This window comes from Cupressus sempervirens, chromosome 2 (assembly GCF_028749045.1).
Source record: "Cupressus sempervirens isolate cs-2001-9-10 chromosome 2, ASM2874904v1, whole genome shotgun sequence".
Classification (NCBI taxonomy): Eukaryota; Viridiplantae; Streptophyta; class Pinopsida; order Cupressales; family Cupressaceae; genus Cupressus; species Cupressus sempervirens.
The window spans coordinates 580844828-580868935 of NC_143119.1; the positions used below are offsets into that span (position 1 = coordinate 580844828).

Below are 24108 nucleotides of genomic sequence, written 5' to 3' on the forward strand. Positions count from 1 at the left end.
TTCAGCAAAAATCAGAATTATTGCAAACCTTACTAGGCAGATTTTTCTGAATAATAGAGCCAAGCAATAAGTCCAATGCATTTCCCAAAGCTCACATACAAATTTGATGTCAAACTGGAAGGTGAAGATTGTTCTTGAATCCAACATACATTTGGAGGTGAATATAAGCAATACTCTATGCACCACGTGGTGTATCTGCTGCAAATGGCATCCCATAGGCTGCAATGAACCACGTCCCAACTGGAAAGATGATATGCCACGCTGAAACCCCAATGAGAATTGATGCATCTGTCCTTAATCACCACGCACAATGCCTAAGAGATTCGGTGCCAAAGATTGCTGAGGGCTATGTCCCAACCAATCATTAACCTGGGGTTTGCGTCCCAGACTAGAAATCGCCCATTGAAAGCAAATTCATAAACAAGTTGTCAAATATGCAAAAGATGATCTTAGAATGAAGCTCCTATCTCCTTATAACTCCTCTCAGTTGCAAATCAAACCCTAAGTGTCTCCAAGTGGGGTTGGGTAGTAAAAGTGTTATAATTTCTTATTTTAAAGTGGTCATGTTACTAGAAAATGACCTTTTTCCCCATAGACAGAAATTTGTTCGCTGTATTGCCCTGAGACCAAAGAGAAAGATTTAGAGAATTTCAAGACCTTTCCAACAAGTAATCACACCATAGGATGCGCATCCAGATGAGGCCAAAAACCCCTTATTACTCCAAAATGGCTAATAACTTAGCCTTATTTAATTAATAAACGCTAACTTAGGAACTATTAAAAATATAACCCAAATAACCACAAAATGCCCGACTGACATCACAAACCATAAAATCATCCCATCACCTGTCTGTGACTGAAGTCGGAAATCAAGGATCCACTGGCAGTCTCATCCCTAAAATCTAGGGATGCTCCTAAAATTTAGGAAACAAGCCATATCCTTCTGTAATTGAACCCAAAGAGTAATCTCATGAAGACCCAACCCTGGGAAAGATCATACCTCCTAAAAAGTAGGAACTGCCTCCTAAAAACAAGGAACGTCTCCCAATTGATCAATAACTGCTAGAACATCAAGTCCCCAACACTGAATAACCATACTGGGTTTCTATCCAACCCTGTTAGCCCACAAGACCCCATAATAAGCTGACTCACATGTCTCTGCTAGATTGAGCTAAAAGAGGGGACATGACATATAGAGATTGGAAAAGCCCGATTCATATTTCAACTCCCATGTTCAACATGTAAAATGCCATGAAAAGTGCGATTTTCTTGAGAATTTGGAGATAGAAGCTTTCTTGTTATTTAGGGTTGGAGTTTGAGTTTTTTAAAAGCATTTGATCTACACATGCAAACACATTTCTAGAATCCAGTTTTGGAGAAGAGGGTTTCGTTCCAACTTTTTCTTACTCCACGTTTTGCTCTTTACTTTCCAGATAAGTGTAAGATTTTGGTTTTGTTTGCATTTCTTGATCATTTTGCTTATTTGATGCATGTTTTTTTGCTCTTTGCTTTCCATTTGTTTAATTGCAGCCCTAGATTTTTGTTCCAAGTTAATAAATACGTTCAAAGCTCATTGTTTGTAAATGCAAAGGTTCTTCATCCAAAATCACATTTGCATACAAAAGAGAAGTGCTGAAACTTATTGAGTCAAAGCAAGAGGAACGTTGTTCTTTTATCGTTTCTTGTTTTTGTATATACTCTATGTGCTTGTTGGTTGTTTGGTTTGGTTTGTTTGTGAGGAACCAAAGAATGCAAGTATCTTTCCATATTTTCATCTTTCATATCCAATCCATTTCCAAATTTGCCTAACTCCATATTTCCCAAATGTGTAATTGGATTCCTAAAACTTGACTGCATATTTACACAAGTTAAAAATAGGGAGTTTTTTTAATCACATGTAAATGCTCATCTAAAATCTGATTTTGAGAAAAGCTCATATTTTTAAAACACAAAACTCTTATCCACATACATCCATATTCTCCCAACTTGCATTCTTATCCATCCAAAGCAAAGCCACATTTTGCCTACAATGTAATCCACTTCCTAAAATCCGATTTTGGCCATTATTACCCATGAAAGAAGCTGCTCCAACCATTTCCAGACTTTAGAAGTGTTCAATAAGTATCTAAATCATACTTTGATTGCTTATAGATTCGTCATTGTGACTCAAATCCCAAAAGCTTTGATGGATCCAATTCCGTTAGACGACATTTTCACCCTTTGGAACTTTCATGTTGCAGTGCAAGATATGCTCGAGGAATCTGCACATTCAAAAGGAAAAGGCAAGATGAAATACTAGTATGATAAGGAGCTAGCACATAGTGCCTCATCTCAGGTTTCATCCTCCTTTGATGGGATCATGGATAGGGAAATTGGTCATGTTGACATTGATTTTTTCTTGCAAAGGATTGATACATCTCGCTAAGAAGTCATTTTACGGATTAAAAAAAGTAACATCCACTTGGTCTCTACTTTCCCTATTGTAGCCCTTGAGCTTGAATTCGTATGGGAACATGTAAATTATTTTGATGCCAAATCAAAGACAGTCAAAGATGCAGATGTGAAAGTTGTTCTCAGCCTACACCTAGATGTGATAGAAAAGACTTTCAAAGTTTTAGAAAGTTTGGAGTGTGTGGATCTAACCAAGGAAAAGTCTTTGCAGCTATGGAATGAAAATAAACATGATTACAAACTACTCAAATCCTCGGAACCATCCTAACGGACACCATCGTGGATGGTGGGTTCGGGGTAAATGTTCTTTCTGAGGAGATGTGGAGGAAATTGGGAAAGCCTACCCTGTGGCCGTCCACATTCAACCTACTCGGCACTGACCGATAGGGGATAAAACCCCTGGGGACCTTAGTGGCTCAACAAGTAACTATCGGCACGCAACCATTTGTGTTGGATTTCGTAGTAATCCCCTTGAAGAAAAAGGGATATGATGCCATTCTCGGCAAAGGATAGCTGGTGGCGGCGAAAGTAAATCACAATTGGAAGAAGAATATCTTGTCAATGGAAAGTGGAGGGCAGAAGTTTGCGATTGATCTCCGAACTCAAGTGGTAGGTGAAGAGATGGCATTTTTGTCGGAATCCAAGTCAAACGGAAAGCACCAGACAGATGAGGGAAGAATGGATTTGAATGACGAAGGCGTTTTAGAGCTGGAGGAGTTTTCAGAGGATGAGACAAGTTCACTAGACAAACTTTTTCATTGACAGATGGAAGACTATGAACTCTTCCATATGTACATGCTTGGCATAGAAGAACCCGAAGATGAGGAGGTATTCCCACCACAGTTTGTAGAATACAGATAAGGAAATGCAGAGATCAATGAGAGTCCCGCCCATTGCTTTGAAGGAAAAGACATAAGATATGAGGAGTCGTCTGTAGAGGTTACTAATCTTGGAGACGCGAAGAATCCAAGGAACATACTCGTGGGAGATGATTGGAACCCGGTACTGAAGGCCGTGACATTCAAAAAATTTCTGGAGTACAAAGATATATTCGCATGGATGTATAAAGATTTAAAGGGAATCCCACTAGAGATGTTGGCTGATTGGGCCACAAAGCCTGAGCTGGGACCATGCAACACTCCGACGGAGAAGTTGGCGCACGAGATAGTGGGGTTATATAAAGGCGTCTATTATGCTCAAAGGCGAACAGGGCATCAGAGAGGATCGCAGTTGAGAGATCTATGACAGTTGAGAGGGAGACTAGAGAGAAGTTAACAACTGACTTGGTTAGCCAACAGGCAGCATGGGCAACAGAGCGCACAACACTTTTGCTGGACAAGGAGATGGCCGAACAAAGACTATAGGTGGCCGAGCAGGAATTGCAAACAACTAAGGCCTAGGCTATGGACGCAATGCTTTTTCTGAAGGAAGCAGTGGAGGTTAATACATGGACTTAGAAGGATTTACGCATCTGCATGGATCAAGTGTATGAGTTGCGCCAACAACAGAGCACTTCAAGGATGCCACCTCTTCCCTAGTTTATATTGTTTCTATGTTGTATTCTCCTATTTTGTTAGTTTTTGAAGTCGCCTGGAGACGATTTTTCTTTTTGGGGGGGGATGATGTTGTCTGACAAAACAAGTAGTTAGATAGTTACCGGTGCGGCGACAGTTGTGTTGTTTCATTGGCATCGTTTCGAACATTATAAACATTGTGGACACCTATGTATTTTGGCATGATTATCATTGTTCGGAATATCATTGTTATGTATGGAAAGGCATTTGATAATGAATAGTATTTTGCATTGAATATATGTTTTCTTTCCTGTTTGCCACGGGCTGAACATTTCCAACTTAAAGAAATTCATTGAACAAAATGCACAAGGAAAAGTCTATGGAGTTTGAGCTTCAATTAATCACATTGAAGAGATTCAAATCTAGATCAGACTTTGACTACAGAGGGATGAACTCTAAGATATGAGAACATTCACCCAGGTTCATCGCATGGAGGATGTTTGGACAAATCTTCAGAGTGAAGTAGATGTGACCAAAATGGACTATTGTCGGCTCATACTACGGAAAATCATTGATCTCAACTTAGTCCCTATTCTAAAAGGGGTTGAGGATGATAACATGAACTTAGACCCAAAATATCACAACAGTTAGATTGAGAAGTTTCTTCCTGCCCCCACTCTATGGAACTAGAAGGAATCGACTTCAATATTTGACAGATTTCAAGACATCCTGATGAACACAAATACATGGGTGAAAGGAAGGGGTCTAAAGAGGATCAAATTGAAAGCTGGGTAGATTGCAACCATTTCGATCCAATGGGTAGGAAATCTCAAGCTGAGAGTAAGAAGAAAGACGATTCATCCACTTCAGAGCTAGAAAAGGGTTTCAAACTAAAACTCAAGGGAGGAAAGGGTGTCATTCCAACATCACATTCTTCTCTAGCTTCTCTCCAAATGCAGGAATCAAATTAGGAAGAAGTGGTTGTTCTTTCTCGTCCACAACGGCCAAGCAACAAAGAACCATCCATTCTAGGTGAAATGTTCTTGTTTGCATTAGATACTAATGTGGATTCTTTTTCTACAGTGTTTGTACCCACCATTCCTATTTCAAAAGTGAATATGCTTATCTCTTCTGCGACTCCATCTTCTCTCATGGTAGATTGGTGTGAAAGTTTGGAGAATGTGTTTGAGACCTCTACTTTTTCGACTCTCGCAAAGGGACAAGTTTCCCAACTTGATACCTCAGCCGTTGAGTTTGAAGTGTTTGTCAAAATCATTGCAAAGAGCACCCATGATCCCAATTGTGCAAATAGAGGCATGCACTATGACAACAGAGATACAATCTGGATCAATGTCTGGCATGGCTACCATCCTTGTCTCAACTAAAGAAGATTTGAACTAATTAGCATGGTTGAGGAGTATTATTGTGAAGAGCAGGAAGATCGAGTTACCACTTGATGATCTATTTCCAAAGAGGAAAAAATCCAAACTTCTAGTACACAAGGAAAAGGTTATTTGACAAATCCTAGTTGATTTTGAGAAAACTAAGTATGCTGAAATTGCAAAACCTTTATTGGATAAGCCACCTGAATAACTTCATCGCTCAAATTCTGAGAAAACTAAGTATGCTGAAATTGCAGAACCTTTTTTGGACAAGTCACCTGAAGAGCTTCATCGCTTAGATTACAAGTTCTCAAAAAATGAACTTGGAAGACAGTCGTAGGTAGGATGTCAACAGGATGCACATGATGCAATTTCTACCTTGTCTAGATGGAACGATGAACTTGGGAGAAGAATAACCAGCTCAAGTAAGAGAATACTCGTCTTCATGAGATCATTCACCAATAGTTTTCGCAATCTGTTGTCACCACACCACATTTAGAACAAGTGAATCAGTGAGCTGAAGTAGTAAAGACTTGGTTTGAGCAGATTGTCATAAGGGGAGTTCGGGCCATAAGAGATGCACATACAATTCTTGGGCATCTCAAACGTATTGTTTTAAAGCTTAATGAGGACACACACTCCTCTTTCAACCAAGAACTAAAAACCTTGAAAGAAGATTTAAGCATCTAGGATAGAATGCTATAAATAAACTTGGACATCTTAACCACGTATGAGATCATCCCCTCAAATTTGTTCTATGAATTCCAAGGGCTCATGGTCAACAAGGTGTACATAGTAGAGCGACTGGTAATAGAGGTGCAAGAAGCCCTTTGAAGCTGTCAGGTTGTGGAAACTGACAGTGGATGATCTTGAACAGGGGAGGCAAAAAGTGTTCACTAAAGACTAACTTGCTGACAGAGGAAGCCATCACTTCAGAATTCACCAATAGGATCACTACTGAGTTTGAAGCAGATGATTTTGGAGTGCATGTGATGAATAGGTTTTCAGCCTACAAGTTCTCAACAAAACATTTGTGGCAATTTATTGAAGAGAACTACCAGGTCGTCAAGAAGTGTAATGCCATGACAACCAAGGTGAATGCAATTGAACCGAGCACAAGAATTCCAGATCCTTTGATTATTCACGATTGCATTACTAAGTACAAGGCTTTTGCTGACAATCTTTAAGATTGATTCAACATTTCTTCATAGTTTGTTTAAGTGTTTTTAGCTTTGTAGATTTAGAAAATAGGTTTCATGTAATCCATTTGTATGTAACTCGAATACACGTACCTCTAGTCATGTAATCCAATAAATCTTCTTTCTTAGTTTGACTTAGTCAAGGTGGTTGAGTTTCTCCCACCTTTTTCTCCATTTTTCTCACTCTTTTGCCTATATAAAAGAGTGTCTTCATTGTAAATAATCATATTTTTATATATGCAAGAAAGCCCTGCAAAATTTGTGGAAGCGTAACTGTGATTTGTAGTACAAGTTTGAAAGAGAGGTGAATACAAGAAGCAATTTGTTTCGAACCTGTGATTGGAAGCAATTGTTGTGATACAAATTAGAAGCTGTGACTGTAATTCGTGTTACTATCTTTATTTCATGCTAATCTTGTTTATATTTGAGGCAAAGTGAGTAGGAGAAACAATTTGTTTTGAAGCTGCGTTTGGAAGCAATTGTTGTGATACAAATTAAAAGTTGTGACTATAGTTTGTATTGCTGTCTCATACTTAACGAATATTATTAGAATTAAGTTTCTTTCATGTCTGTGAACTTGAATAGCTTATAGGCTTAGAGCTTAGAAATCATTTGGAAATTTGTGTGCCCCAATAACAATGATTTACTTTCATAGAATTGAAGAAATAGATATAGATCTAAGTTGGTACACTTTCAATTGTAATGTCCCCGATTTAGCAGGTTTCTGGAGTATGGTTTTGTCAGCTCATCATTGCGACCCTCGTGAGTTGATGTTTAGATTTGGAGGTCTTTGTCGAGGACTTACTATTTTGGGACTTACTATTTGTAGTAAGTCACTTTTGGCCAGTTACTATTTTTAGTTGAGCAGTTCAGGTCAGGTGGTCGCCTAGCATTTTGGCTCTTAATCTCATGATGTATTATTTGGAGTCATATTTATTTCGAGTATGATAGAATTTAATGAGTATTAATGCATGCTTAATTATTATTGTGCTTTATGTTATAAAGTGACTAGACTTTATATTATAAAGTTGTTTTTAAGTGAAAGGTGTGTGGGTGAAGCTAATTGGCTCAAATTGCATTATAAATATGACTTCTTGGGGAGAATGTGAGATATCTTGATTATCATATCTTCTTAATTGATTAACTGGCTGAGGGTTTTGTGACATTCTGGGAATTATTTCTGAGTATTGTTGCAAATTGCTGCTGTTATATAGCAATTTGTCAAATTTCTCATACTGTTTAATCTGTGTCTAAGGAGATTTATGTGAAGAAGGACTTTATGAATCTTGAAGAGAGATAGGCATTGACAATTTGCTATCAATTTGTTGTGGTATTGAAGAGATTCAAATTTGTGAAATTGAGAGCTGCGGATTGGTCTCTGGGAAGCAGTCTTTCTTGTTTTGGTGTCCTATCTGGGTGAATTCTGAGCCAATACCATTTTCCTTGGTCTGGACGACATCATATTTTGGGTCTGCACTTCCTAACAAACTGTGTGGGGACTGCCCTATCAGCTGCACACAATTCTGCAAGCCCAGATGTCCATTTCATCTGCAATGTGCCATTACTGGGCAGCGTTCAGTCTATGACATTAACATCAGACATCTCTGGGATATCGTGGCACATTTAGCAATCATGTGGTGCCAAAGGGTGATCAACATATATTCTCCTGGGATGGAATTCTGCCAATTCAGAGGTCAAATCAAGCACCCATACATGGAGAGCATTGCCAATTAATTCAAAGGGTAACGATAATGTTGACTATGCAAATCAGGTTCTAATTGTTGTTTAATTGTTTCAGAATCTCATGTAATTAGATGAATGCGATTGATTTGAATTTTCAATTGCAGTTGTTGTGATTTAGTAATTAAAGTTATCATTATATTTGAGGCTTTATCTATATTCTGAAAAAATACAAAAAAAATCAGAAAAAGACGAAAAATTCAAAAAAACATTTCTCATTTTCGAACAGAAAATTGGTATAAGGCAAGAAGGGATTCTTACATCAATCAGCCTGTGAGTTGGTGTGAGTTCATCGATATCATTGTTTACAATTTTAAGATAGAAGTGTAGTTAAGAGATCCATGTTGCCCATTACCCACTCTATGAGTAAGTAGATTCTTTCCTGAAACAAGTGAAAATAATATCAGTAACACCCTTTAAAAGTATCTCTAAAGTTCTTGCTTACCTTGAGTTGATCCAAGGAACAGCGATAAGGGGGAGCCTTCCCTTTAAGGTAGGAGAGACTCTATCTCACACTATGGTTGGTACTCCTATTTTGCAATGGTATTTACACAAATTGTCATTTGCAAAATATCCACCCAACAGGCAACATCTAGGTCTTTGGGTCATGTGCAAAATTCAGAGACATTCATCTTACTTCTTACAGATTCCTATAGAATGGAAAGTCATCTTGCATGTAATTGTGGCATTTTTCCTTTCAAGGTTCGAAATTTTGTTCAACATTTGTGGATAATCTTCAGCATCCAATGTGGAGCATTTGCTAATAGTACTGGAGTTAATTTTAGAGGAGGTTGCATGCTTTCTCTTCTCATCTTAGTTTTGAAAGGGAGCATTTCCTCTTTTTTTTCTTCTCATTTTTCAAGGGGGTCACATAGATCTCTCTTTTCTCTTCTATGGGGGCCAGGGGGAATTTATTTTACATTGTTATACATGTAGTCCTTTGTGGTTCATGATAAGTCCTTTTCTTAATTTACACTTTTTTAATGTTGGAGAGGATATTTTTGTGGTACCTTGCTGGAGCTGGATATTTGATCCTCACAGCCCAATTGATCCTGCAAAACAAATGATAAACCTTATACAAGAGATTTCAAATTGGCTAAAAATATGCAGTAATTTGAAAAAAGTTTGTTATTACATATGATACCCTTGAATATATAAAAACGGGGTTTAATGAGAAGGTAGGTGTGGACTTTGATCTCCTGCAATGAATGTAGGATGTGTCCACAATGTGTCATGTGCATGGGACAAGTTTGATAAAGGTTATATGCACATGAGATAGGTTGCTGATAAGGTGAGTACATATGTCTCAACCACATGAGACGAGACAAAACAGTGAAAATCCCTAAGTGGAGGCTTAACTGGTGTGAATAGGACTTTCTCAGGTAGGCTAAAAGCTAATCAGTTTAATAATGTCACTATTTAATTTCCTGGAGTGGAAACTAGCTTAGCTTATATACTTCAAGACTACATGAAGGATAGTGGCCATTTTTTTTTTTTTTGCATAGCATGTCTTAGGATCTCGTCATTTTTGTAGTGTTTTCTAGAGTTACCAACACGTCTTGTGTGAACCTTACAATCTTTTGGGCCTATCTAAAAAATGCTCATAAATTCTTGATGTGCTTATCTAACTGGGGACAAGTTTGCTGGCCACTTTCACCTGCACAAAATTTCATACCTAACAATCCTTTCTTCATACAACTCTCCTAACCATGGCGTTTAATTCCATTTCATATTGTAATTTGTGTAAAGAATGTATGCTATATCTTTGGGAGAAGTGAAAATTTAACAAGTAGTTTTGGAAATTAGTTGAAGATGGACAGACCTGTGTACTAAATTATTGATTGCAGGAATTTAAAACCACATTGAAAGTAGTTATAATTACTTTTTCATATGAGCAATAATCCAATCTGGATTTTTTTGGGAATTTCTAGAACTACTGTTTTAAATAAGGATTGGCTGGCTTGGTAATGGTCCCAGTGTTTTAACTGCTCTTCATCCCAGAATATTAAGGAGAGTTTTATCTCACAAATATTTCTTTATTTCATCTGCAGGCAATTTTCAACTGCCGTTTTCTTACATTACTGGCTGTTGCAGGTTCACTGGCAGGGTCAGCTTTATGCTTCCTCAAGGTCAGTTGGCGTGTTAATAAAAGAGTAACTGCATTGGTAGAAGAGTTTGAGATGCCTTTTCTTTCTGGCATCTAGTTGCATTTTCTTCAGAATTGAAGTTTCTTAAATCTGTGTTGTACTCATTTTTAATTTAGTTTAGATGAGATTGTGTTTTCAAGAAATATGCCCGGATAATATTTAACAAACCAAATTGCATACAAATTTTTTGGATGATGACAAGTGCTCCTTATGCAGGGATGCACTTTTGTTTTTGATTCCTTCAAGGAGTATTTTCGATCATTTCATGCATCTGGAAAAGTAATTTTGCTGCTTGTGGAAGCAATTGGTGAGTATGAGAGTCTCCTTTTGGCAGGTGCAAGTTATCAATAATACCTGCATATAAAGTCTCTGTTTTATTAACAAAGAAGACTTACAATAAAGAGCAAGACAATTTCAGTAGTTGAAGGACAAGACTACAAGAGAGATATTTCCTCATAAGAGAAAGGAGAGCTAACATCTAAACCTGAAGTCCAATTATAAAATTTTATTCTTTTCAAAGTGATAGATGTTGCTATGTTTATAATTAAATTTCACTGTTAGTTCAAGTCAGCATCTACAATGTCACAATTGATATAACCTTCAATATAAGTGAAGCGTTTTCTGGTTGTGGTTATTTTGAAATAAGGAACAACATCAAATCGACTGGGCTTACTTAAAAATATGTTCTATCTTTCTAGGGGTCCTTTATAGATATCAGTCTTCAGATATTGGGCATGACCTGCATAAAAAAAAATCTTATCTTGAGCGACAAAAAAGAATTTATTCATACCAGGAGAAGGGCCTCCACTGTTTTTCTGATCTCTTAATGAAATATTACATCACTAGGCATATTTGATTCGCATATGTAATTAGTTTCATGCATAGCAACAAAATTGAATGTACATTCCTGCTTCTAACTAGGGTTGTCTTCTCAGATATATATCTGATGGGTACTGTCATGCTCATCTTTGGTATGGGTCTATATGAGCTTTTTGTAAGTAGCCTTGAAGTCCCAGATCAGGATTCTACTCCATATGCTTCAAAAGCCAATATGTGGGGTTCAAACCTTTTTGGCCTCTTCGCACTTCAGGTATTCATATTGTATGAGTTTCACCTCAACTTTTAATAGCTTGTGTCATCCACGTCAGCAACTTGTACTTAGATTTCCAAACATGTAAAGAAGGGCAGGTGTTTTGGATCTTTTGGGATGGTCATCCTTACCAAACGTGAATTGTTTACTGGAGTTTTCAGCTCTGATTTTTTTTCCTGTAATATTTTTGAACTGTGCAGGAACGACCTAAGTGGTTGGAGATACAATCTCTTGATGAGCTTAAGACAAAGCTGGGCCATGTGATAGTAATGGTCCTTCTGGTGGGTATGTTTGAAAAGAGTAAAAAAGTCCCTATTACCTCTGGTCTGGACTTGCTATTCTTCTCAGGCTCAGTGTTTTTATCATCTTGTTGTCTTTTCCTCCTCTCAAAGCTCCACACAACTAAATGAAACAATGCACCATGAAGTCTGGCAACTGACACATTCCCTATGTGTGGTAGCAGTCAGTTATAATCTGTAACAGGTCAGATTGATAATATGTGGTAATTATTGAATAATATGATGTACAGATAGGATTGACAAATATACATCTGGTGATTGTTACATTGTGTGTCAGAGCCCAATACACCAGAAAATAAAGATTGTATGTATTATACAAATCAGAATGTGTTACATTTTCTAAGTATGTATTAGTGTTTCTGTAATTGGGATTAAAACTATAAATGTGAATATGTTTCACTACACTTTTTAGATTCGAAACAAGTCTACTATTACAATTTGCAATAAATGCAATAGAACTAGTGCTGATAAGATACTTGATCACAAATGAGTGCAAAGTTTTCTTACTGAGACAAATACACTGTGTGTCTGATATTTGAGCACAGAAGTGTTTGCAAGATTTTATTATCATGCAGACAAGATTTGTCTTGATGTTGATATTGCATAAGTAGGAGATAATTTCCACAAGTCAAATTGTGATATTGCTATTAGGATTTAACTGTGTAGTTTTTCAGTCAAACTCATTGACCCACATTTCATGAGTAATGATTCAACATGAATCCATCTCTCATGAGAATAAACGGAACACTTAGCACTAATTGGATCTAGGTGATGCTCATAGAGGTGAAGCACTGGGACTTCCCGGGAGGTCACCCATCCCAATACTACTCCAGCTTAAGTGCGCTCAAGTTTCCTCCATTGTTAAACCCACTCTGCTTGCAACCCCATTTGCAAAACATTCACCAAGTGTTGTGCCCTATGAACCATTCATTAGAAAGCCCCTTAAGCTCATCAAATGATAAGTAGGAGATAATTTCCACAGCAAGTCAAATTGTGATATTGCTATCAGGATTTAACTGTGTAGTTTTTGAGCCAAACTCATTAAACGCGCTCAAGTTGGAGTAGTACCGGGATGAGTGACCTCCCCGGAAGTCCCAGTGCTTCACCTCTGTGAGCATCACCTAGATCCAATGAGTGTTAGGTGTTCCATTTATTCTAATGAGAGATGGATTCATGTTGAATCACTACTCATGAAACATGAGTCAATGAGCTTGACTCAAAAACTACACAATTAAAAATCCTGATAGCAATATCACAAGTTAATATTGTAGACAAAGAGGGTGGAAGGTTGCAATGGCACAAACATTGCCCTTAACTTGGTTTATATTCATACATTGAAGATTAAACAGGTTGAGGAGGTTATATGATTGTGTTGATGTTGCAGACAGAAAAGTTGGAAGACTGCGATGGCCAGACACAATACTTAACTTGGTTTTATAGCAATACATTGAAGACTAAACTTAGCTGGGGAGGTTATATCCTTATGAAAGAAATTCTTACTTCTTTATGCCATTGAGAAACAAGGACGCATAGCGTCTAGTTCCTGCCAATGTATAATTTGTTATTGCATTAGTCATACAGTTAGTTCGTAAAATAATTTGAGTTAAAAAAAAATTTGTATTATACTTGTATATGCAAATACAACATTGACTAATAAGCTAATACAAAATTAAAAAAATGAAATGTCATTGATACATAATGTATATTGAATTTGTTGTGGTAAAAGAAAAATATAGAAATACATTTAAATCATATGTGACCAAGAGAATGTCTACTTTGTATTAAGCAATTAATGATGAGCAAGACAAATAATAGTTTTTGAAAAATAATGTAGAGGTAGGTTTATTTTGTTTGGATAATTACGTTGATCTATCTTGTGGTACAATTTTTGTCACCATGTGCCAATTTTGTTTTAAATTGAAATAAAAATACTTCAACAATATTGTGTGTAGAAAAATAAATAAATTTCAAGATTGTTATTGTTCTCAAATGAGTACAAAATATTTATTATACTTTTAAAAATTCATTTATTATTGTCCTTAGAATAAGTACAAGATATTTATGGTGCTTTTTCAACTTTATTTATTACTTAACTTTTTTTCCACATTGGAATGTATAAAGTTCCTAAAGTGAGCCAAAAACACTACTGTAGCAAAAAGTAGCCAATCATATTCAAGATAAATTTTTTTTCTATAATTCTAAAAACTTCAATATATATTAAAACTTTAAAGATCTAAAAAGTTATCAAAAAATACTCAAATCTCATTAGACAATTAAATGGAACAGTTGCATTTCAATGAATGCTATAGTATCCTGCCTTGGCAGGAACTAATAATAAATATACGGGCAATATTGTAGTAGTAACAAATTGTGCAAGTGGGCATGTCAAAACCTTAACATGAAATAGTTTTAATTTCAATGGTGTAGATGTGGTGAGAAAAATTGCGACTCACAATATAATGATTACCTCTCAATGGGATCGGATGTCATATCTACCATAAGTGGTGCTTGTTTACGCATTTGACAGTGCATTGATTAATCATCTTAGATAGGGATACACTGATTACTTGTAGTAAGGTTTTCCTTCGAAATCTTTTGATAATTGGGTTGCATCTAGGACTCGATAATCTTTAAAAATTAGGTTATGTGGCTAGGGCCCAATGTTTACATGATGATAAGGCTATATGGGTAGGGCTTCCAACTACTAGACTCGCATGCGATAAATTATGAACTTATAAATGTGTAAAAGTAACTAGAGGCTTCCACTAGCGATCAGCAATTGTGAAACACTTTCTCTTTGTGATCTTTACGAAGGAGCATTGTTCGCTAATGTGTTGAAGATATAATGGATGATTCTACATTTTTTGCTTGAGAAGGGTTGGGTAGAAGGATGGTGCGTATCTCATCATGAATATAATTTTATATTCCAATCATTGCTTCTATTTTTTAAATTATAGATTACCTTGTAATATCCTTAACATTTGAGTTTGATCCTTGTTTTAATGAATGTTGCTTTGTTTTACTGATTAGTAATATTCTCTAGATAACACCTTTTATCTTGTAAGTTGCCATATACAAAGCCTTTTAGTGTCCGTTTGGTTGTAGGGATAGGAATGGAGAATAGGAATGCATATTGGAAATAGGAATGACTATTCTAATAACTATTTTTTGGAATGGGTATAAGCTCATTTTAGAGGCAAAATGAGAATATGTTTTCTTATTCTCTATTCCAATGGACGAACCAAACAAAAATTAGAAAATGTATTCCAAAATTTCTATTTTTATTCCAACAAGGGAAAGTAAACTAACACGTAGACCATCTTAGGGCATTGTGAGCTACTAATTGCAATTGGAAATAAGTCAATGCATGGATTTTATTTTTTCAAGAGCTTAAAATTAGGGATAATTTTAAGAAACCTCTCCGAAGAAAAATTTGTAAAATGTTGGCGAATTTAACATTTAATGTGTAGGTAAAATTTCTAATCAAGGGTGATTTTTTTGTTTGAAACACGAGAAAAGATTATTTTCTATGGGCAAAATTTTCCTTTTTGTATCAAAATATAATAATAATTGTGGCGAATTTTTTTTAAAAAATTTCACACGTAAATAAATGTAGACAAATTTTTTGGTTGGGCATTAACATTTTTGTAATGTGAGGTGAATTAATTGTTTCATATGTGCAAAATATTAATATAGTTAACTAATATGTCAGTTGTTATGGAAAGATTATTTAATTTGTTTGCAAATTCACAGAGTCAGAGGTGGGTCATGACCCATATGCCAAGTGTACACTATACATTGTGCTTGTTGTATGTCAATCTATTAAGATTCAATTAATAATGTGTCCTTTTTTGTTTCCAACTTGGTCGCTGTCACTATGCATGTTATCATTGTTATGATGAAAGGAATTGATTTGGACCATCCATGTAAGAACAATGACCTTGGCTCTATTTTGGGCCTAATTTTAAATGTTATAACATAAAGTCTAATTCTTCTCGAAATCAGGGCACATGTCCCAAATCCACTCAATGTGATCATTGATGACAATTGTAATCATATTGTATCACTCGTCACTCGTGACTTAGGACTCTTTCTTACATCGGACCGTTGATTAAAAGAAAGTTTGATGGTCTGAGATGAATTTTGGGTCGATTTGGGAAATTTTATCATTTTTTCCTAGATTCATTTGGATTCGTGACATGTGTCTGCTTACTACTCGATATAGTGAGATAACACATGTCACATGTCTAAAGGGTATCTACTACCTAGTAAAAATGCATCGCATAAAAATTAAATTAAAAATCATTTACCTTAAAGGAAAATCATGATTCCAATTGGACAATGCACTCAACACTCAGAAACTTTGGCAACAATATGAAATGCCAGATCAAAAAAGAGAAAAGTGTGTAAAATAAAAGTCTTGTATGAATGTATTTATACCAAACTATGCTAGAAAATTGGGCGGGAATTGCAAGTGGTTATGTAAAAAGTAGGCAAAATGACGCGTCCTATGTAAGCCCAAAATACAAAATAGTTGGCTAAATGGTAGGCAACACTTGGCTCTAGGGAAAACATTTTGTTATGCTAAGGGTGAAATAACATTGTCAAATAAGAAAACATTAGGTAAAGCTTGACAAAATTTTAAAATAATAATGTCCTAAATGTAAATTACATTGGTGATTGGATCGGGATTTGGGACCAATTACATGTAAATAAACGGGCAATTGGCCAGGGCTTTGGACCCAAATTATGTAACATCTCGGTGATGCGGTTGACTCCATATGTAGGCTTTATTCGCCAAATGATGATTGCCCGAAGAGACAAAATCGCCAATTGGCGAAGATTTGCCACTAGAAAAATCTCTGCTTAAAACTAGTGCTTTAACAGACACGGTGCAATGTTGTAGTATATATCCAATTTTTTTTGTGAAATCATTAAATCAAAATAAATTGTGTGCACTCTTTTGCATACCTTTAGCTTTATATTGAATTATTTAGTAGGATCATTTGTATGTTTAATGTACATATACTACATAGTGACGTGTCAATTGTTTGAAAGCTTCAATTTTTTAAACTATATTTTAACATAATTAAAAAGTTATAAACTTATAAAAACTAATTAGATTGATTACAATAATTTGCTCCTATTTTGTTCTATATTTTACGATTAATTCATTTATTATAGGGATAATTATCATTAATAGATGTTTTTTACATCCTAATTCTTCTAAATTTTATAGTATAACTAAGTTAAACATATATAAATATAAAAACATTATTAAAAAATATTTTGTTAAAATAGACAATTATTATATATATATAATTTTATCAAATTTATATTTAGAATATCATTATCTTAATTTATAATTTAATTTAAAATATCATGATTTAGAATATGAGAGATATAAAGATACCTCTCATTTATAACATTACAATAACATATCACCGAAAATAATATTTGCATTCTATTAAAAAGTGGGAATTAATGCGAAGAGATCATTGTTTTAATATCCAACAAATTAGGAGCAGACCAATCAATAATCCAAAAACATAGAATACTACATTGTAGTGGTATCTCATCATACAAGAATCGAAATACATAGATCAGGCAATCACACCACCCAGAATATTGTGTTTTCACATACATAAGCAAGTCAATCAAGCACTAAAAGACCCAAACATGATGCGAATTTAGGGCAGAAATGAAGGGCAACTTATAGTGCGATTTGAAGCACCAATATGATACTTGTCATAAATTGCTATTACTTGCCAAGGATCGATATTTACTTTACCTAGGGTTTGATCACCATTCAACATAATTTGAAGGACAACATTTGCATAATTTGGAACTCAGATTCAACCACATAAAGGGTTGCAATTACATATCACAACACCATTGGAGTTGCAGATCTAAAATAAGGGCAGACTTGTCAAGGAAAATTGATGTACAAAAGTGGTTGTTGGTTGCTTTCACTATGAATTGCAAGAGAGTTTTAAAGATGCAACGATCATCCACAAGGAAATCTAATAGAGCTAATTCAAATTCGAGCACTCATCATGCTACCAACACAGCTGCTTTGACTTCTTCAGTGAAGATGTTGAATCCATTTGCAACTCTGATTGGGCATGATGATCTTGAGCAGAATTTTACGTCGTAGGCAATTTGCAATCATCATATTAGTAATAAAAATGCATGCACTACCAGTCAAGAGTTATTAGCAAAATCTACAAAAAGATTAGGGTTTCGGCCAGTGGGAAAATTCAATAAGAACAACAAAGAGAGACCCAAATTGGAAACAAACTAGACCAATACACTCCAACTCTCATCAGATCATAACAAGGCAAGTAATATCTTGTTACCTCCTCAAATCATTAAAGGAGATGATTTACCCAAATTAGGCAACTCATCAACTTGGAAAGGCTTTTGCCCTAATATCATTTGCTCCACTGAAAGCTTAGACAAACAAATTTTCTTCTTTGATCGTATTAAATATGCAACCCAAAATAGATTACCCCTATATTCCCAGCAGATAGGATTTCTATTTGAACCCATTGCAAGGCCAATCAATAATCATTAAGCCAATCTCCGAAAGATAGAAAATTCAAAGCCCAAATCACCTCTTAACCCTGCATATATCCCCCCACATTACAGGAATGGTTCTCTCAAGTCTCCTTGTTATTCCCCCAATCAACCCTCACGACTCCTCGGACCTTTAATGATAAAACTAAAGAATAGATCTTGATTATCAGCAATCAAGTCAACGAAGATTGCTGGCAGCAATGTTAGAATGTTGGTGTATTTGCATTTTGGAATGGACCAAAACGAGAAATGACCAATCTCGTTAGCTGGGTAAAGGAATTCTATAAAAATCAGGTAAGTATATCTCACCATTTTGATAGATTGATATATATACACTGTAGTAATCAATATGTTAAAAAAGATTTCCTCTTTGTCTTTGATTGTTATTATAAAGGTTATGATGTTAAATTCTTTGAATGGATTCCAGATTGTAAGGAAGAACAGTTAAACTTCCCTATGCCAACATGGATTTCTATTCAATACCTCCCTCCTAAACTTATGCATTTAGAGATTCTTAGGAAAACTGGACCTTCAATTGGTAATTTGATAGGAATAGATGCTTCTTATAAATATTGCAATAATGTTAAATTATTGATTAATGATAAGAATAAAAATCTAGAACTCAATACTATTAAGTTAATTTCAAACAACTCTATATATAAATTGAAATATTATAGATTTGAAGGCAAAATCTCAGAAATAATCAAATTAGACAATGAGAGAAAGATATCATTTAAAACAGTTTAGCTTATGTTGAATCTTAAAGATACCTTCCCTTTGATGAACATTAGAAATAAAAAAGAAAACCAAGGAAAGATTATAAATGAGATAACTCTTTTGGAGCCTAGTAAGGTTACACCAGGAAAAGTAGCTACAGAATTGGAGGATGGTGAAATCAGATCAGAAAAAACAACATCTACAACTGGAAGTACAAGGATGAGAAAAAGTTTCATACCTAACGCCAAGGAAGATCAGAAGAAAGAAACAGAGACACTACAAGATTCAAAAGAAAAAGAATCCCAAAGCAAAGAAAAGGAAAAGGTTTTAACTCCATAAAACAATATAGAAATTATTCCATTGTTAGATTTGAAAGGCTCTAAAGACACTACTCTACAGATGACTTTAAATCTTACATGTGAAGATCAAAACTATAAAGAAATCAACATGAGAAAAGAAGGAATAACAAAATATAATATTTCTAATATAAAGAAGTTAAGGACAGTCAACAGTAGCAAAAGACTAAACAAAAAATAGAATAAAATACAAAAAACTAAGAATATAAGAGCAATAAGTGGAAAAGAAAAACTATTAGAAAAGGAATTCAGATTGCAGGATAAAAAGATCTTGGTGAATAATAATAAGACTCTTGAAGAAACAAAAAATAAATGTCTTTTCTCTGACGAGTCTCCAGAGCGAAGAAATGCTAAATGCATAAAATAAATAATGAAAACTCCACTGCAAACGATGAAAGAGCCGGTGAAAAAGAACATTGAAGCCAAAAAAGAGGCAATAAATCGATGCACCAAATTTTGATAGACACCAACTACAGCACAAGAATGACCTATTTATAAGATGAGTGAGCACAATGCAAGAGAGAAGGATTATAGTAAGACAAAAGGAATTGTAATACAAGATTTTTATGACTTCCTAAATAATGATTCATCAAAGAATGATGATATGGAAATGATAATTTTAGATGAGACAGAGAAAGAGAACCTAGAACTATTAACAAATGAATTGATCCAAGTTTTTAACTTAGACAATATTGATAAAAGCAATGACTTACAAAAAGAGGAGTTAATACAGCGAGTACTGGAAATAGGCAAAGATAATTACACCTTTGAAGATTTGAGAAGATATATGTTACTAATTAAGGATGAAGATAAGAGAAATAAAGATTTAAAGACAAACGAAATCTAGAACAATAACAGGTCAAGGAGATGGTAATGATTTAGGTAGAAGATGGAGTATACCAAACTTAGCAGATGATATACATACAGATAATCAGATAAGACTTGCAGAACAGATAATGAGAGAATTAGAAAATGAAGAAAATTGTGAGAAAGAAGGAAAACAATATGAGAGTGCTTTAAATGCATAGGAGAACATAGAGAAATTGGGTATTTTGATGAATCAAGAAGGAATAAATACTCCTAAATATGGCAGATTGAAAGCTAAAAGAGGAAGGAAGACACCTAAAGAACTCAGAGAAGAAGATGGGCAGGCAAAAGAACAGCAAAAGATTAGTCAGATACTTAACACAAGGAAGGGGAAGAACTTTCCCAAGGTAGCATGAAGATCACTACCTAGAATGCTAGGGGCTTTAAATGCGCCTAGCAAGAAACAATTACTAAAACATAATTTAAAACAATTTGATTACGAAATTATAATGTTACAAGAAACAAAACTGAATAAGGAAGAATAAATTAAGTTAGAAAAGATACTAAGTAGTTGGAACATTAACTTACATGAATCAAGAGGAGCCTCGAGGGGATTAGGAATGATTTGGAATCCTAGGAAAATAATTCTAAATGGACTAAATTCAAATAATTCATGGATGAGTAGCAGAATTAAAAGCATAAAAACTAGCTTACAACTAATTTTAATAAACATATATGGACCAACCCATAACATAGATAAAAAATTTATATGAGAAGAAATTAGTTTATTTATAAAAAAATCATAGTAATTAACACATTCTTATAGGTGGAGATTTTAATACTATCATGAATATAGATGAAAAATTTGGAGGCGTCCAGCAAAGTTCCCAAGCATCTATGGAATTTTAAAAATGGATAGATCTTAACAACCTAATTGATATTCCTATTAACAACGGTAAATACACTTGGAATAATAGAAGGAAAGATTTTTCATTTATAGCTAAGAAATTGGATAGATTCTTGTTCAAAGGAGAACTAAGTGAATTAGATTTAGATTTACAAGCCTCAATTTTACCTATAGCAGGATCTGATCACTATCATGTTAGAATTGAATTTATTGAACCTACTAAACTTGTCAGAAATCCTTTTAAATGTGAAAAAATGTGGTTCTTAGACAAAAATTTTATGGAACTCATAAGAGAATGGTGGAATCAAGACAAGTTTAAAGGCTCCAAAATATACATATTTGTATCTAAGATGAAAATGATTAAAGAAAATATACTTAAGTGGAATAAAGAACAATTCAACAACATATTTTTAAAAAATAGATATCGAAGAAAGCTTAAAAAAATAAAATGTAGAAGTAATTTAAAAAGGTATGAATAACAAGACCTTTTTTTAAGAAAAAGAACTACTCACTAGGAAGGAAAACATTGTAGCAAAGGAAGAAGTCTTTTGGAGGCAAAAACTAAAAGAAAGATGGCTAGAAGTAGGAGATCGTAATACAAAATATTTTCATAATAGCACTATGTACAATAGAGCTAAAAGAAAAATTACAAAAATTAAAGATGCGTCAGACTTTATCACTGAAAATCTTGAGAATATAGCAAAGATTTTTGTAGATCATTTCAATAAACTATTAAATAATTTTGATAGTTCGAATATGATAATGCAAGCAAAAATGCTTGAAAACATACCAAAAGTGGTGTCTATAGAAGAAAATAAAGCATTATATTCACCCATATCGTTCGAAGAAGTCAAATTTGTGATATTCAACATGAATCCTAATAGTTCTCTAGATTCAGATGGATTCTAGGCTTTCTTTTTCCAAAAATGTTGGGATATTATTGGAATCAATCTTTGGAAAGCTATTGAAGCATATCAAGAAATGGTGGATCATTACTTTTAGAAATCAATAATACCTTTCTCACCTTGATACCAAAAAAAGATGATCTTGAAATCCCAGGGCATTTTAGACCTATAGCTCTCTGCAACACCACTTATAAAATCATATCCAAAATTTTAGCAAATTGAATAAAACCGATTCTCCATAAGATAATATTAGAAGAACAAACTGGTTTTGTACCAGGAAGATCAATTCTAGATGGGATACTTATTATTCAAGAAACATTACACACAACCAATAAGAATAAAATGGAAAGCATGTTCATGAAACTGGATATTCAAAAAGCATATGACATGGTTGATTGGAGGTTTTTGTGCAAAACATTAGAAGCCTTCGGATTCTCGAACCAATGGATTAACCTTATATACCAATGCATCTCAACAAATAAAATTTCAATTCTTATTAATGGAACTCTCAAAGGCTTCTTTGCCACATCAAGAGGTATAAGACAAGGAGATCCCCTATCTCCATTCCTATACATCATCATGGTAGAAACCTTCGATAGAGTAATTTCCAAAGCCCACTCTAACACTAGAATTAGTGGAATTACAATAATTGAGAATGTTCCTAATATAACACATCAACAATATGGAGATGATACCATTCTTCTAGGAGAAAGTTCAATAAAGGAGGCCCTAAACTTCAAGTCAATCATTCAACAGTATATGGAAGCTTCAGGGTGGAAAGTGAATGCTAAAAAATTAGAATTTTTTTTCATTAACACTAAACTTGAAAGAGAAAAATAGATTTGTAATATTTTGGGATATAAGAGAGGAACATTCCCATGTAAATACTTGGGAATAGAGTTAGAAAAAGGTAGTAAAAATAACAAGGGATGGCATAATATACTTGATAAAATAGATAAGAAGATAAAAGGATGGAAAGATAAGTGGCTAACAAAATCCGGTAAAGTGATAAAAATCAAAGCAGTCTTATTAGCACTTCCAACCTGCCATCTTTCTTGCTTACCTCTATCTAAAAGTCTTAATAAGAAGATTAAGGCAAAACTCAAAAGCTTCTTTTGGAATGACACTGAAGATCAAAAAAACTTGCTCTTATAAAATGGGAGAAATTATGTAAACCAAAGGAGTTAGGAGGTCTTGGTATCAAAAACTTAAGTTGGCAAAATGAAGCATTAGGGGCTGTTGATTCATGTCATGGTTTGTTGATTTTTTTTCAAACACCAATAGGGGCCAAACTGATGTGGAGACTATTCATAGAAAGAAATAAAAAATGGGTAAAAATTTTGTATAACAAATACCTAAATGCAGTTGATCCTTACTCCTTGTTTAGAATGAGAATCCTTCCTAAAGGATCTGAGAGCTGAAATTTTATAGTTCAAAGCAGAGCCCTGATTAGTAAATATCTGACTTGGGATGTTGGTAATGGTGATGAAGCTCTATTCTACGAGGACTCTTGGGATGGTCACCCCCCATTAGATAAAATGGGTATCCCAACTAGTCTTAAAGACCAATTAGTCAAAATCTGGGGGTGTAAGGTCAACAATTATAAAATTTTAAAAAGATATTAATGGTAGTATAAGTTGGGAATGGAAAACCTTGGATAATATTGACATGGAACCAACAATAAAAAAGGTGTATGAAAACATCATTCATAAGAGGAAAATAAAGCAATTAGTGAGAAAGGACAAACTAATATGGGCAGCATCAAAAGATGGTAGGTATAACGTAAAAAATGGATGTAGAGTAATCACTCATTCACAAAAATGGGAATAAGTTAATAATCTTCTAAAACTTTGTTGAGATTCCTCTTCTTTCTATGGACTGCCTTGCAGAATAGGATTCTAACTAATGACAGATTGAGAAAGATGGGCATTGAGGGACCTTCAAGATGTGTGCTATGTAAGAATGATAGTGAAGATACTATTCATCTATTATATAAGTGTTCATATACACAATAT

General features: G+C 34.5%; 2 protein-coding genes across 3 annotated transcripts in view; both read left to right on the forward strand.

Annotated features, from left to right (window-relative positions):
• LOC149574757 (uncharacterized) overlaps nt 1–12142 on the forward strand; it is a 62830-nt gene extending 50688 nt beyond the window's left edge. Inside the window, exons 2-5 of one of the 2 annotated variants that reach the window (XM_089814573.1) lie at nt 10338–10415; nt 10650–10740; nt 11369–11523; nt 11724–12142. In XM_089814573.1, coding sequence (XP_089670699.1) covers nt 10338–10415; nt 10650–10740; nt 11369–11523; nt 11724–11933 — 534 coding nt within the window. In that variant the 3' untranslated portion in view covers nt 11934–12142. The remainder of the gene's footprint in view (nt 1–10337; nt 10416–10649; nt 10741–11368; nt 11524–11723) is intronic. The other variant, XM_089814574.1, reaches the window with a different exon arrangement.
• Nucleotides 7129–8353, forward strand: LOC149574759 (uncharacterized). Its single transcript, XM_089814575.1, has 2 exons — nt 7129–7374; nt 7886–8353. The coding sequence occupies exons 1-2, from the start codon at nt 7185–7187 to the stop codon at nt 8278–8280; spliced, it is 585 nt and encodes a 194-aa protein (XP_089670701.1). The 5' UTR covers nt 7129–7184; the 3' UTR covers nt 8281–8353.
• Nucleotides 12143–24108: the final 11966 nt, after the last annotated feature.